Source organism: Cibotium barometz, chromosome 18 (assembly GCF_041138505.1).
Source record: "Cibotium barometz isolate CiBa-2024 chromosome 18, ASM4113850v1, whole genome shotgun sequence".
Taxonomy (NCBI): Eukaryota; Viridiplantae; Streptophyta; class Polypodiopsida; order Cyatheales; family Cibotiaceae; genus Cibotium; species Cibotium barometz.
In genome coordinates, this window is record NC_141063.1 from 53,054,401 (window position 1) to 53,069,030 (window position 14,630).

Consider the following 14,630-nt stretch of genomic DNA (forward strand, 5'->3'; position numbering starts at 1 on the left):
TCTCTGTTTTTATCATTTGTCCAGCCTCTGTTCAAGCTGTAAATCAGCTGGCCAACAGTGGAGAACATGCAGAAGGGGTTGGCCAACACCTCCCATGCACCTGTTAGGTTTTTGTCGCGTTAGACGGCTATAAACAGCCTGTAGCAGCAATCAACCAACTCCCATGCACTAGAAAAAGCAGGCGCCTCACATAAAACTCGAGTCTTTTCTCAAGATTAGAGATCCTCCGCCAATTTTAGCTCCCACGTGTGCTTTTTTGGTCTAGAAGGGGGCGCCTACTTGAAGGAGGCCCAAATATTGTCCAGTGCCTAGCTTTTGGCCACCACGTGTATTAAATAAGTCCTGCTCAATGTGTACTCACTTATAAATTGGCAGGTCACTTATAAGTGAGTGTGAACTTGCACCAATAATTATTAGCATGTAAACTCATAAAGTTGTAAATTGAGTTTTGGGGATACTTACCACCTGCAAAACACATGTAGACCAACTGTCAGTCCCAAATAGCTGTGCACATACATGTCCACAGGGTGCCCACGCATCCGTAGCCCCATGGACAACGCAAGCAAAAATCTCAAGCATTGTCCAAGCAAACAATACAAGTCATCCAAAGATAAAATCAAAGTCATGCACACACATGAGTGCAGCTAGACTGGAGGAAACACCCATTTGCTCAGTTGTATCCGATAAAAATGTCCAAGGCTCATGATCCTTCCGAAACCTTCCCAGAACATAAATACAAAAGATCTCCATGATAGCTAGTCCCAGGGAATTACATCATGTCAGGCTTCATGAGCCATACATGTACACCATGTCATGCCCCACAAGCCACACATGTACTATCATGTCAGGCTACACTAGCCATACATGTATGTCATGTCAAGCTCCACATGCCACACGTGAACAGTAGAAAAATAGAAGCTGTAATGAATTTTGTGACAGCAGCACAGCCACCCTCTACCCCATCTGCTCCCTTCTCCAACACGACGGATAGGAAGGTTGACGCACTTATGGAGACAACCGCGGAGCTGCCTATCCTTGCCCTCCCCCCACAAAGCCCATTCCAACTCAATGACCTTCATTACATGAGCATCCGGCTCAACCTCCTCCAACACAACGTCTATTTGGATAAGCCTCTCTCCCGCCAAACTTACACATATCTCCTCACCAAGCTTCCTATCGCCAGCATCACCCTCATCCCCCACTTTTATTTTCAGGGCCTCGTCTCCTTCAACCACCCCCATGACTTCTACGATCTCCCTCCCTATGCTCTCCAAGCCGTCTTGATTAGCTGGAGTCACCTTCTCCGTTTCGGCTTCCCATCCGACCCAGCTGAGGTTATAGACCCGTTTGTTTCGGTGAACGAAGCTTACCTCTCCCTTCGCACTGACGCCCGTCCACCTTACTTTGTTGGCCTCCTCATCCTATACCACAGGTGTCACGAGCAAATGGAGGATATGGCCGCCACCGGAATCTGGCAGTTTCACAATTCCCATGTCGCCTTTCTTATGGAATTCACCTCCGAGAAAGCAGAAGCTGCTGAAACCTTTTTCCGATCCCACGGCCTGGCTGACGCAACAGACAATGCTCCTACTCCTGATGACCAAGATGGCGGCGACGACGGCAACGCCAGCCTCCCACCACCACCCCCACGATCCTCATCTTCCCCACCTCCTCCTCCACCACCCGGTTCTTCTCTCCCAAGTACAAGCAACCACCACCATCCCCACCCCCCTCGAGCACATTCACCCTACCACTCTTTCGTCCCCCAAACTTCTTCTCCTCCCATTCATTTTCCCACACCACCCCCTTCACCAACTCCACCCTCACCACCCTTTTTATCATTACAACTGGGAATGCACACTGCATTCCGTGACATCTTGTCAACCTCAACAACACCCCCACCCCTCCTCGACACAAACCTCGCCACGCCATCGGTACCACATGTGATTGTTCGAGCTGAGTTGGGTGCCGCACCAGTAGTGACCGAGGCCCTATTCCAGGTAGTTACCTTTTTACAGCGGCTATGGGAGCTCCCTCAGCAAAGGTACTCCCGATTGGCATTGACCTAATCCATAAAGTTGGCACAGGATGGAGATACTCATTGCTGGTATGCTCAGATGAGATCATGGTTTGACCTACATGGTTTGCGGATAGAGGCACTACCACCCTTTCAGTACAGCCTGGATTGTCCATTTTTGGATCTCACCCGCTCAGAGCAGAACCGCGTGATTAGGATGGATATCGTCAAAGTGGACACGGAGAGGACATGGACTAGTCCCCTTGAGCCCTAGGCACAAAAATGGCTCATTACAAGAGCCATTTTTTACACCTCTCACCCGATGATTTTATCACCCGCCCGACATACATGGATGTACACCTATCACATGGGATACGTTGTGCCATTGGACAGATCCGGACCTCATCACACCAGTTGTGGATTGAGACAATGCGATATGTGCATCAGATCTCGGATGACCGCATTTGTCAGCTATGCTACCAGGAGGCAGAGACAGAGGAGCACTACATTTGCCGATGTACAGTCTATTATGAGATCCGAGGGAGATATCACTGCCTCTTCCGAGAGGGTTTTGGGCCATTACGTAGGGTCATGGAGTTTGAGAATCAGAGATCCCTGGGATTGTTCCTACTTGAGCTCAGGAGACACAGAGAGACCCTCTTGGCAGACAGGAGACCGAGCCATGATGTACCTAGACAGAGCATCCTGATAGATTTTTTCGGCACCGGCACCGGCACCGGCACCGGCAACCCAACCCACACACCTCCTGATACATCCTCCATCGGGCCATCAAGGCACCGGCCACGCTCCCAGGGAGTCACCACTGATAGAGCAGTCATCTTATGTCGTACTCGTCGGCCACGCCCACTAGGATCCCAACCACGGCATCCTCACCATCGCCAGATCAGAGCCATTATTGCTTGGCATCGGAGGCTCCTACCTCGCTTCTACGACCTCTCCATTCTAGACAGCCCCATGGCGGAGATATTTGATCTAAGGAGAGGGAAACACTTCAACTGATCAGCATACATGGATCTACTTGATATACATTTTCCAGTATTTTCTACTCAGTATCATCTAGGAGTCTTACTTACCTTGGACCGAGCCTCTGCACTCCAGCGTGCCCGACACCCTCCACCCCCCCAGTCGGCCACGATCACCTCATCAGCTCCAGATCCAGGACATGCTCCACCGCCATCGAGCTACCTTCCACGTGACATAGCTGAGGGAGACCTCTCAGCCATACTCATCAACCCCATGCTTGACATTTTGGAGAGTGGTATACCATCTACTCGGAGCTGATGTTGCTCCCATGTTTTTATGTTCTCAGTATTCCATGACGAGTTTCCATGGACAGTTTTGTATCACCCCAGTGAGATAGCTATATTTATGTTTTCATTCTGTTTTATTTTCCATTCCATGATGAGATATGCCATGGACATTATTGTACCACTTTGGTCTCATAGGCCCATTGGGTCTTTAGTAGACGTTTAATCTCTCTCTCTCTCTCTCTCTCTCTCTCTCTCTCTCTCTGAGCATTGAAGTTACCGATTCGACTCCGAAGCTTTCGTATGTTACATTGGTATCAAAAAAAAAAAGTAAGTAAATTTTTTTCTCATTCGTGTGGTTGGTTTCTAGACTCCCCTTTCGGTGTGACTCCTGTCCCTATAAGGGCGGTTGGTTTTCAGTCTCCGGAAGTCTCCCACACACAGCATGCATGGTCAGATTGCACTCCGGAAAGGAAGTGCATTTTCCTGCTATGGCGAGTTACGACGACGAGAGAGAACGACAACCTTGGGACCAAAATGCACCACGCAGTCCATCTAGGGCTTCATGCATGAGTGTATCAGAGATGTTCCGAGAGATGATGCAAGCAATCGCAGAACAGGGCACCAAATTGGAAGAGCAAAAGGCGCAGATCTTGGCCCTGGAAGAGCGCACCCGTTCTCCAGCTCCTCGTTTTCCGTCTCCTCCTCCCTCTCCTTCCGTCTCCCAAATTCCAGATCCTCTACAAAATGACCCTTTTGCGGGGTCACGACTATAGCCGAGTTCTATGCTCGAGGCACAAATGCGTGCATTGAAGATTTGACAGATAGAAGACCATGCGGCAATAGCCCGTGCTGCTGCACAAGATAACGCCAGGCGATGCATGGAATACGAAAGATACCTTGCGGCTTTGGACGCAAGAATGACACCAGTAGCTTCCTCTAAGTCATTTTCCCGAGAAAATGAACTTCAGTAAGTATAATGGTAAACTTGACCCCACAACTTTGTATTCCTGGTTGCATCAGTTCGAAGCTTATTTTGCCACAATTAGAAAAAGTGATACTAACAGAGTGATCTTGGCTAGTTTGGTATTTGAAAGGTAAGGCCATTCCTTGGTGGACCCAGTGGGCTCATGCCCACAACAGATTAGATATGCCAGCTTATATTTGGGACGAGTCTATCCTCGACCTTAAGTGGCAGTTTCTACCGCCCCATTACCTTGAGTGACACGAAGACGAGTTTGGGGGAGCGCGTGAAAACGCACAATGAGTCCTTCAGTTTGCCAATAAAATTTCAAACTTATATTTGCAGTTGGGCTTATCTAACAAGGACAAGAAAGGGCAGTTCCTTTATGGCTTGGACACACAAATCCAATGGGAGGTGCGTATGTTTAGGCCAGCCACCTTCGAAGACACACTCACTTGCGCAAAGTGTTGAAATGAAGCACAATGGCAAAAAGCCCAAGACTTCCCAACCTACTACTCCCAAGGCTAACACCTCAGGAAGAAAAGACCAGAACCAGACAGGGTCTTCCCCAGGACAGAGCACCGGAGCCTCTAGCTCCAAGAACTCGACTAATGCGCCCAAGCTTACTCCAAACCAAAAAGCTCAGGCAAGCAAGACAGGTGGTAAATTGAGTGCCGAGGAGACAGCTCAGTACAAGGAGGAGGGTAGGTGCTTCTTTTGTCATACACAAGGACACTTCTAGGGAGTTCCCTAAGAAGACTACCACTCCACAAACAACCACCCCAGCCTCCACGGCTTCCGTGGTGAGCCCAACTCCCACACAGACCCTAGCTGTCCCTAGTTCTTCGAATCCCATTGCTTCGGTTGGAGCAATCATTAGCTAGGAGCTCGAAGATAAGCAGAAGGACACCCATGACCAGGAGTATGAGCGCAACGAATTGCTCAAGACCTTTGGCTACATAGGTGGCTAGAGAGTCGTCGTCTTGTTTGACAGCGGCAATACAGAGGATGTGGTTACGGAACAGGTCGCTCAGCAAGCCCGTTTCGTCTTGACTTCGGTGGACAAGAAAGTTGAGGGATTTAGCACAGGCATGACGACGAGCATCAAGTTTGAGGCTCAAAGTGCTAGGTTAGTCATTCAGCGCGTAGAGTTTGTGCGTGATTTTATGGTTGCACCTCTTGTAGGAGCAGACATAATTTTGGACACTTAGTGGTTTCACAAGTTCCAGCCAGATATCAAGTGGGACAAGCACACTTTCATGATTGATTGGAATGTGTCTAAGGCCCCAGTGACCATTAAGTGTGAGCCAGGAATCCCGAACTTTCCTCCCATAAGCCATTTACAGGCTAAAAGAGAAATCAAGAAAGGCGCACCGTGTGCAATGATTTACATCCAGACTGCCCAGACGGTGGCCAAGGCTTCAGAGACGTACCAGGTTCTCCATGACAAGTTCCAGAAGATTTTTCTTCGAGACAATCTCCCTTCCCAGCTCCCCCTGTCCAGACCGGAGGACCACAGACTAGACCTCCTCCCAAGCTCGGATCCCCGAGCAAGTTTCTACACCGCCTTTCGGTACGGGTCTATGTACCTACTCTCAAGGACTACATCCTCTAGCTTTGCCTATGTTGCAAACCACTCCATCTGCTACCCTGTGTTGGTATCTTAGGGTTAGGATTAGCATAACTTAAGGAGGTTCAAACAAGTAAGTCGTGGCTATGGAGTTTGGAAGCTTGACAAATATAGAGAAATAGAGTGAGAGCTAGAGAGTAAAACACACGACTCCATTCAATGGAGTACAAGTACTTCTATATAAGTAAAAAGGTTCTCTTCTGACATCATTGCTTATGTCACTACATACATAAATATCTAGATATTATTTATGCCTCTAAGAGGCGGTTTCACACATAAACACACAACCTTGTAAATGAGTGTGTACACCCTTTTTATGGATGTTCTCACACACATATATGGATACACAAACACACAATTGCACATATTCCAACACCCCCCTCAATTGTGAGCTCGGGCACACAGACATGAACATAGGCAATACCGTGATTCCAACACTCCTCCTCAAGGGATTGCCACACTCCAGTCAAGGATTAATCTTAGACCCATAGCCTAGTTTCTCATGCTAGTAGGTGGTTCCCAAGGGTAGAAACAAACAAGGAATAGGTTGCACACTCATAACATAGACAAGACCTTGTTCCCAACAAACCCCCCTCAAGGGCTATTTGTCTTGCTATTGCAAGGATAAATCATGGGCTCATGTCCCAGTTTCTCATGCCTGCAGAGATGCCACTTGGGTAGACTCACAACACGGGAATTAGATCACAACCACATGACAACAATAATAATAACAACATACACAAAAGAAAACGACATTGCCTTTTTATAAATCAAGGCGGTACAGAACATATAACAAACAAGCACATATAAATATTGGGAGAGTTTCTCCTCCTTGATCATAAGTGATCCCACAAAATCAAAGCAATGGAAATATTATGCCAATGTCGATAAAGATGTAGCCGTCTTTTTACAACTTGTTTCTAAGGCATGGTCACTTGATGCCCATGCATAAATGATGACGACAATGAAAAGACTGATGTAGAAGCCCGTGCCAGCATCGTGGAGGTGTGCAGCGTAGGGAGCACCATAGGAAAATGTGCAAGCACCAAACTTTGAAAGATATGCATGAGTGTAGCCTTTTATAGATTGAAGGCTTACAACATGGAAACTAGCCCTTGTAGAAGACTATGCACACACCATAAGGTCTTGAAGAACTGATAACCTTATCTTCAATTCAATTTGTTTTCACGGCTGCAAACAAAGCGGTATTGTTGATGGCACCAAGTGATGGCATCGTGGCTAAGGTACAGCAGCATGGCACCTAGCACGTTGTGTGCAGCACGGGCTCCAAATGTGTTGGGCAGTTGTAGTATCAACAGCCAATGCAGGCTTGGAGCTGCAAGCAATAGGCTGAAAGACTTGGGAGGAGCTTATGTGTAGATGGTAGTGATTAGGGCTGTTGTTGCTACTATTAGAGAGGTGAGTTGGACACAGAGCACAAGCGGGCAGGCAACATGGTAGTGTGTGCCTCTCCATTAATCAACACCAGCATTGTTGCCGTTGAAAAATGGTACTAGAGCCGGTTCATTTCTTCTCCCACCTCTTATTGCAGCAAGCCCGTCAGACCCTATTGCTTCTCTTCGTGTGAGTGACTGTTGCATCCTTACTGCTGGAACTATGCACCTTGCTTGGGTCCTTGGGACAGCTTAGTGGGCTGAGCCTGAGTGCTCTAATACCAACGTTGCATGCGCGGAAGCCTTGCTGTACTGATCCACAGCCCTAAGCATACTTAAGAACATTGATGCTACTTCACATGAGATAAGACAGAGAGGAGAGAGAAGAAGAGAGAGATTAGTGTTCAGCTTTTCGTGTATTACTATGGTACAAAAAGGTTGCTTCCTGCTTGTACATGATGTAGGGCTATGGTCAGCCCCATCGGGGTGACTTGCCCCTTTCTACATGATACCTTACTGGTTCTATGACTGAATGTGACTTTATGAATGAACTAATGACTTGATTTTATGTTGAAAATCTCTACGTGCTTATAGATGTGGTTGGGAGCCCAGTCGGCCAGCTGCCCGTGAGTCGGCCTGTTCATGTGGACAAATAAATGGCAAAAACTTGGGATAATCACCATAACTGCTGTAGGTGCTGCCCATCCCCTGCTGCCCTGTAAGAAGCCTCCTGCCCGACTGCTGCCAGCCGACAGCCCCTTGTGACCTCCCATGATAAGGCTTATGATGTACTGCTGCTGCTGCTGCATGGTTCTGCTGCTGATGTAGATGATGATTCTGATGATGATCATGTTGATGACCATGCTGATGATGATACTACTGATGCTTCTGACTGATGACTAAACTCCTGATTAGTCAAGGATTATTGATGTTCATGCGAGGGATTAGTCATGGCACAGGCGTGCACGTGACAGTTGTCATGCCTTTTGGCTTGGCGAACGCCCCAACCACATTCAACCACATGATGATGTGTGTGTTCAAGGACTTAATAGGAAACTGTGTGTTCATATTTATGGACGACATACTAGTATTTTCAGCTACCATTGAGCAGCATGACATTGATGTGGAGAAAGTCTTGAAGTTGCCGGAAAACAACAAGCTCTACGTCAATGAGAAGAAATCAGAATTTTATTTATTCGAGGTTCACTACCTTGGATACATTATCAGTGCCGAGGGCATCCGACTTGATACGGCCAAGGTGGCCGAGATTGTCAATTGGGAAGTACCACAGATTGTGTTTGACATCAGATCCTTTGTGGGTATATGCCAAGCATACTCTACCCACATAGACAAGTTTTCTGACCTCTTGGCGGATCTCACCAATCTGCTAAAGGGTGTCAAGACTAGAAGGCAACAAATTCGAATGACTCCACGAGCGTTGGAGGCATTCAAGAACCTCAAGGTGGCTTTGTTAGAAGTGTCTTGTCTAGCGCTTGCCTCGTGGGATGAGCCATTCTAAGTGATCACCGATACGAGTAACATCGCAATTGGAGGTGGTTTACAACAGAATGGCCATCCAGCAGTTACATGTCTCATAAGTTATTGGCTGCAGAGAAGAATTACGCAGTCTACGATCGGGAACTCCTAGCAATCATTCAAGCCTTGAAACATTGGAAACATTTCCTTTATGGCCGTGAATTTGAGGTTCGCACTGACCATCAAGCATTATGCTGGATTCAGACAATGCCAAGTGCACAGTGGAGTGACCAACAGCACCGCTGGAGCCAGATCTTCCAGCAATTTGGTGGTATGATCGAGTATCTTGGAGGAAAGGCCAACCCAGTGGCCGATGCTTTGAGCAGGAGGGACAAGTGACTTTGATTCAAACCACTAGACTCGACCTCGCTGGTACGGGACTAGATGACGTGAAGCATGAAATCATGCAGGGCCATTGTTCTCCATCTCAGCATCTGGCCTCTTCTCAGCGTTTCCTTCCTAGGGAGCCAAGGGGAGTCAACAGTTCAACATCCAGCATATTAAGCATACAGTAAGCATTCAGTTCAATCATCTCCTGCCTCCTACATAGAAGAAAGCCAGCATTCCAAGGGTGGACCTCAGCATTGGAGAAGGGGATAGTCATTCATCATCAGCATTCAGCGTATCCCTCTCTTCCTGAGATAGATACTCCTCTAGGACAAGCATGGATCTATTTATAGATCTTCATTGTAACTCATCCATTTAATATAGCTGCATTGCATTGCATTGACACCATTGTCTATCTGTTCAATATAATTAAGTGAAGTTTAGCTAAGCCTAAGGTTGTTTTACTACGATCAATGTCCCGCTTGTCACAAATTAGGATGGCTCTGATACAAAGTGTAACTGTAGATTCGTGACTGCAAACCGGGGCTAAGCTTCCACTCCCACGGGTCCATGCAAGTCAGCCCTAGCATCCATACCACCAGTGCTGCCTGCCCACAGGGACCCTCAGCAAGACTACCCATGATCCACCACGTCTATGGCAGGAGTAAGCCCCTTGGTCTAGGTCCAAACCACAATGAATCAATAATAACCCAAGTCTCACTTATATAGTGTTTATTGCTACTATAAATAAAAGTCCAATCAAAAATAGCCAATAACCTTGGATTGATTAAAATTGAACCTTAGCCACCCATCCAAACCTGCTTTCCTTAATCCCAAGGCTCCCCTAAACCTGCTGGATTAGTCCTTAACCTCAAGGGTTAGTGCTGGGTACATAACAGCCAAGCGACTTGCTTTGCAGCCGGTCTCACAGATGGCTATTGCCCCTAACCTTAGCCACCCACCCAAGCCTGCCTTCCCTAATCCCGAGGCTCCCCTAACCTCGAGGGTTAGTGCTGGGTACATAACAGCTAAGCAGCCTGCTTAGCAGCTGGTTTCGGGGACGCCTACTGTCCCTTCTTGCCAGTCTTCCAGTACTACCGACTAAAACTCTTAGGCAAAGCGAGAGCATTGACAAAAGTGAGATGATCAAACCATGTCTATAGAATACAATCTCTGGTTGCAAGCTTAAGATGGAAGCTTCTTGCTGACTGTTTGAATTTTTGCAAGGGAATGACAAGGTGCTGCACGCAGTAGCGGCGTAGCCAAACTGGTGCACTGTTTTGCCATCCCCTGATCAATCAATTTATAACCATTATGAAGCTTACGTAACTAAGTACAGTGGGAAACAGAATGGCACTGCAAGCTCTCCATTAAACCCTTCCAGATATAGCTGAACACCCCATCATATCGGTGTGCTCCAGCTGAAATTGATACACCAAGTCACAATATCACCAGTCTAATCAATAGAAACCCAATGCCTTGGTTCTCATCCCTCCTCGGAACCCTCAACCAATTTGATGGGATGGTGGGCACCTATGCACAATAGGTGTATATGGTTTCATTAACTAATGTGTTATGCATCAAAACAAGTCTATCTTTGGGCTGTATAGGCCCCGCCACATATGCCAGTCTGTCCACCTCAGCCTTGGTTGCTTACTCCTAGCTCTAGTCTATTGTCGCCATTAGCAGCATTCTGCTTCCACCTCCTCATGCTGCAAGTGCAAATCCTCCCCAGCCTCTTCACATTGTAGGGAACAAGCTTCTACTGTTTCTTCCCAGATTCGTTCTTTTTTCTCTTGCTCAAACTAAGTTATTTTTTTACCATTCAAGTTCATGATGCAAACTGAAATCATTGAATCAAATTGACCCAGTCTAGAAGAGAATTTTAAGGGACAAATAAAGAAGAACAGGCAAGTCCCATGTTATTTAGCAAGACCCAGCTTGTCCAATTGTGATACGATGCCTGCAAGTTTGATCTCTTGGATTCATTCCAATAAGGTGCTCATAGGACACTATGGAGCACATGGCAAAAAAGAGCTTGAACGGCCCTACAAGATTGGAGACTCCCTTTTCAACACTTCCCCCCCCCCTCCAGTCGGCTGAAATGAAATGTCGTTTGCAAAGAATCTCGAGATGTTACCATAATTGTCTTTGCTATTTGTGCCGTTTACAGTGCAGCTTTGATCACATGTTTGTCATGTGCTAGCATCCGTGGCCATCCCACCAAAAAAACCCATCCACGTTTTAAATGTAGTACATTGAATGATTAATGTGTGCCTCACCTACTATCTTACAAAGAAGGATCCTTGTTTCTTCTCATCTATACCTGCCTAGGATGCATTTACCATGTTGAGGACACACAAATCACCAGTGCATTGAGCCTAGAAGAGGGTCTCCTTGGGATACCTCAAACTTCAGTTCAACTTCAATTTGAGCCAAGAAAGAGAGAGCATTTGGCCTGGTTCAGATGTCTGAACCTACCTAACCTCTATGACATGTTTACAACAAATTGGAAGCTGCATCTCGGCAGAGGGCGACCTTCTTCAATCGCTTGAAGAACACACCGGACTGGATCTCTTCACATAATAATGCACTTCTTCACATGATGATGCTCTTCTTCGCATGGTGATGGTCTTCTTCACATGATGTCGTTCTACTTCAAGTGTCACAAGATGCTGTTCATCTTCATATGATGCTGTTCTTCACACGATGGAAGCATTCGCAGAGTAATTTTATAATAAAAGAAGAAACCTTACATGATGTGCATGAAAAGTAGAAGAAGAAAACGTAAAATGTAACAAGCCATGATGAAATGGTACGTAAGATTAAAGGAAAGAGTGACGGAAAGAGGGAGTGGGGAAAAAGGGTGAAGGGGGGGAGGGCGCGGGAGGAGGAGGAGGAGGAGGAGGGGCGGGGCGTTACGTACTCTTCATGCTCGCTGCGGGGTGGAGAAGGTCCGGCATCTGTAGTTTGACGGAAAGAAACATCCGTTGTGCACATTAGCAGTTTCCCAGCAGAAAAGGTGCCATAAATAAGCGCAGGTAAGGAAAACTCACCTTCGTCTGTCGGATCGTCGCCCGAAAACCCCGACGCGCTGGCTTCTACTAGGGTTATCGGCGAGCCTACAGCTTCTGCTTCTTCTTCTTCTGCTTCTTGTTCTTCTTCTTCTTCTTCTTCTTCTTCTTCTTCTTCTTCTTCTTCTTCTACCACTCCCTCTTCTTCTTTTGCTTCTTCTGCTTCCTCCTGCATCTCTTTCTCCACAGCTTCGCTGATCAAGCTCCCATCGCAGAGCTCTTCTGCTGCCGTAAAATCTTTGCCAGTCTCCGGGAAACCTTCGCAGGCCACCGAGAAAGCTTCCTCGTCCATCATCGCTTAGCTCTGCACCCCCATCGCTGCTTTTTTCTGAAGCTATTCGCGGGTCCAAAGGCTCTCTGCTTTCCTCCTTCAGCAGGGCTTGCTGTGCAGAGAAATGACTAGATTCTGGGAAAGGTTTTGAGCATTGAGAATGCCAGAGTAAGAGGAGCAGAGAGGAAGAGGGAATGCGAGCTGGCTATGGTGAAGTGTGGAGGTGGTACAAATTATTACAATACCCCCACACACACACACACACACACACACACACACACATTTCATTATAAACAGGCATAAGTCGTTACCTTAATTAACCGAAACATTATTTAGAAATCTTTAATCTTCTTACGTTTAGTCTTGGCCTCTTCCCCTTACTTGACCTTAGAAAAGGTTGAGACAACACCATATCCGGACCACTCCTCGATCTATTGAAAGGGCAAAAAAAGATTGACACTATCCTCGATCTATTGAAAGGGCTAAAAAAAATGAAAGGAGAAAGGCAACTTCTATTCGTCTTAAATTATGAATATATCTCTCCTTTTAAATGATGATTATATCTCTCCTTTTGAACACCACTAATCAAACAATGAGGATTTAAAAGCCCTTAATCTTCTTACTTGATTCGGTGTACAAAAAGTTAAAATTTTACCCATATTGCATGTGTTTGATCATACGTCTCTCTCTCTCTCTCTCTCTCTCTCTCTCTCTCTCTCTCATGCATGCCCCCCACATGCACACAAGCACACACACACACATGATACATGCACACAACAGCATGCACAAGCTCTATGCCTATCTACAAAAGAGGGTGCAAATCCATAAGCAAATCCATGCACAAGTTCTATGACTATCCACAAAAAGGGGTGCAAATCCATAAGCAAAAAAACAAAGGGACATACACACACACACACACACACACACACATACATATATATATATATAATATGTGTGTGTGTATACATACATACATATAATATATATATATATATACACACACACACACACACACATACATACACACACACACACATACATACATGTGTGTGTGTGTGTGTGTGTTCCACTCACAATCAACTTTAGTGTATTAATACCCTTAATTTTCTCTAGTGTAACTTTTCATTTAAACATATTCCAACCTCTTTCCATCCATAAATGTTATAAGGTATATTTCCATGTTTTTTTATTATTTATGGATTGGAGTTAATCCATGAAATATATATTCCCACGTTTCCAACTTTTATGAATTCTCCTAAACAGGTTTAGATTGGGACGCCTTTCTAAATCCGGGTGATTGTAGCTTACTTTAAGTATACACAATTGAATCTGTACATATGTGGGAGTATCGATTGCATCGTCTTGATTATATGAAGTTTCATATATTTTTAGTCAATTAAGTAGTTAATGTAAGTGCAAGTCATTGGATGTGATACTGGAAGAGATCTGGTGGTGGTGGTCATGCATATATTTTGTGAGACTCAAGTTTGGGTGTCGATAGATACATGTGTCCAAAAAGACTGTTATGAATAACTTAAGGTTGATTATTGTTATAATTATCTTTATTTAAATTAAAATAATATAAAATATTAAAAATAAAAATTCTTATAATTTTATATCATATAATAATAATATATGTATACTAAAAGCTAATTGATAGAAAAAAATAAACTTTTCTTAAAATAGATCTCTCCAAAGTAGTATATTTTTACATATATGAAGCCGCTCACCACCACTTGTGTCACCTAAGTGGAGCTTCCATATGCTAGGTAGAGAGCAAGGAGAGAAGGAGCTATGGAAAGCTTAACCTCTACCTCAATTCCTTCGTGTCTGCAAGGAGGATGAGAGAGGGAGAGAGGGAAAGAGAGAGAGAGAGAGAGAGAGGAGAAGTGAATGGAGAGAAGATAGAGAACATAACCTATAAGCACACACACACACACACAATCAACCAAGCAATCATGCATAAGCAAACAAGCTCACCACCATCACCACACAAGAGAGCAAGAGAGAAGAAGAAGACTCAAATGTGATAATGGGATTGTATCCTTTCATATTTCTTCGACTCACTTATATACAAGAGCTCACTTTTTACAATGGCCGGCTGCCCATTTGTCACTTGGGAGCCCAAAACTAGTTCTGTAGCTCTATG

General features: G+C 45.5%; 1 protein-coding gene across 1 annotated transcript in view; it reads right to left on the minus strand.

The window, feature by feature from the left end:
- Positions 1 to 12,750, minus strand: part of LOC147629475 (putative E3 ubiquitin-protein ligase RING1a) — a 67,692-nt gene extending 54,942 nt beyond the window's left edge. Inside the window, exons 1-2 of the mRNA XM_086812734.1 lie at positions 12,193 to 12,750; positions 12,063 to 12,099 (exon numbers count right to left, since the gene is read on the minus strand). Coding sequence (XP_086668860.1) covers positions 12,063 to 12,099; positions 12,193 to 12,505 — 350 coding nt within the window. The 5' untranslated portion in view covers positions 12,506 to 12,750. The remainder of the gene's footprint in view (positions 1 to 12,062; positions 12,100 to 12,192) is intronic.
- Between the last annotated feature and the right edge of the window lie 1,880 nt (positions 12,751 to 14,630).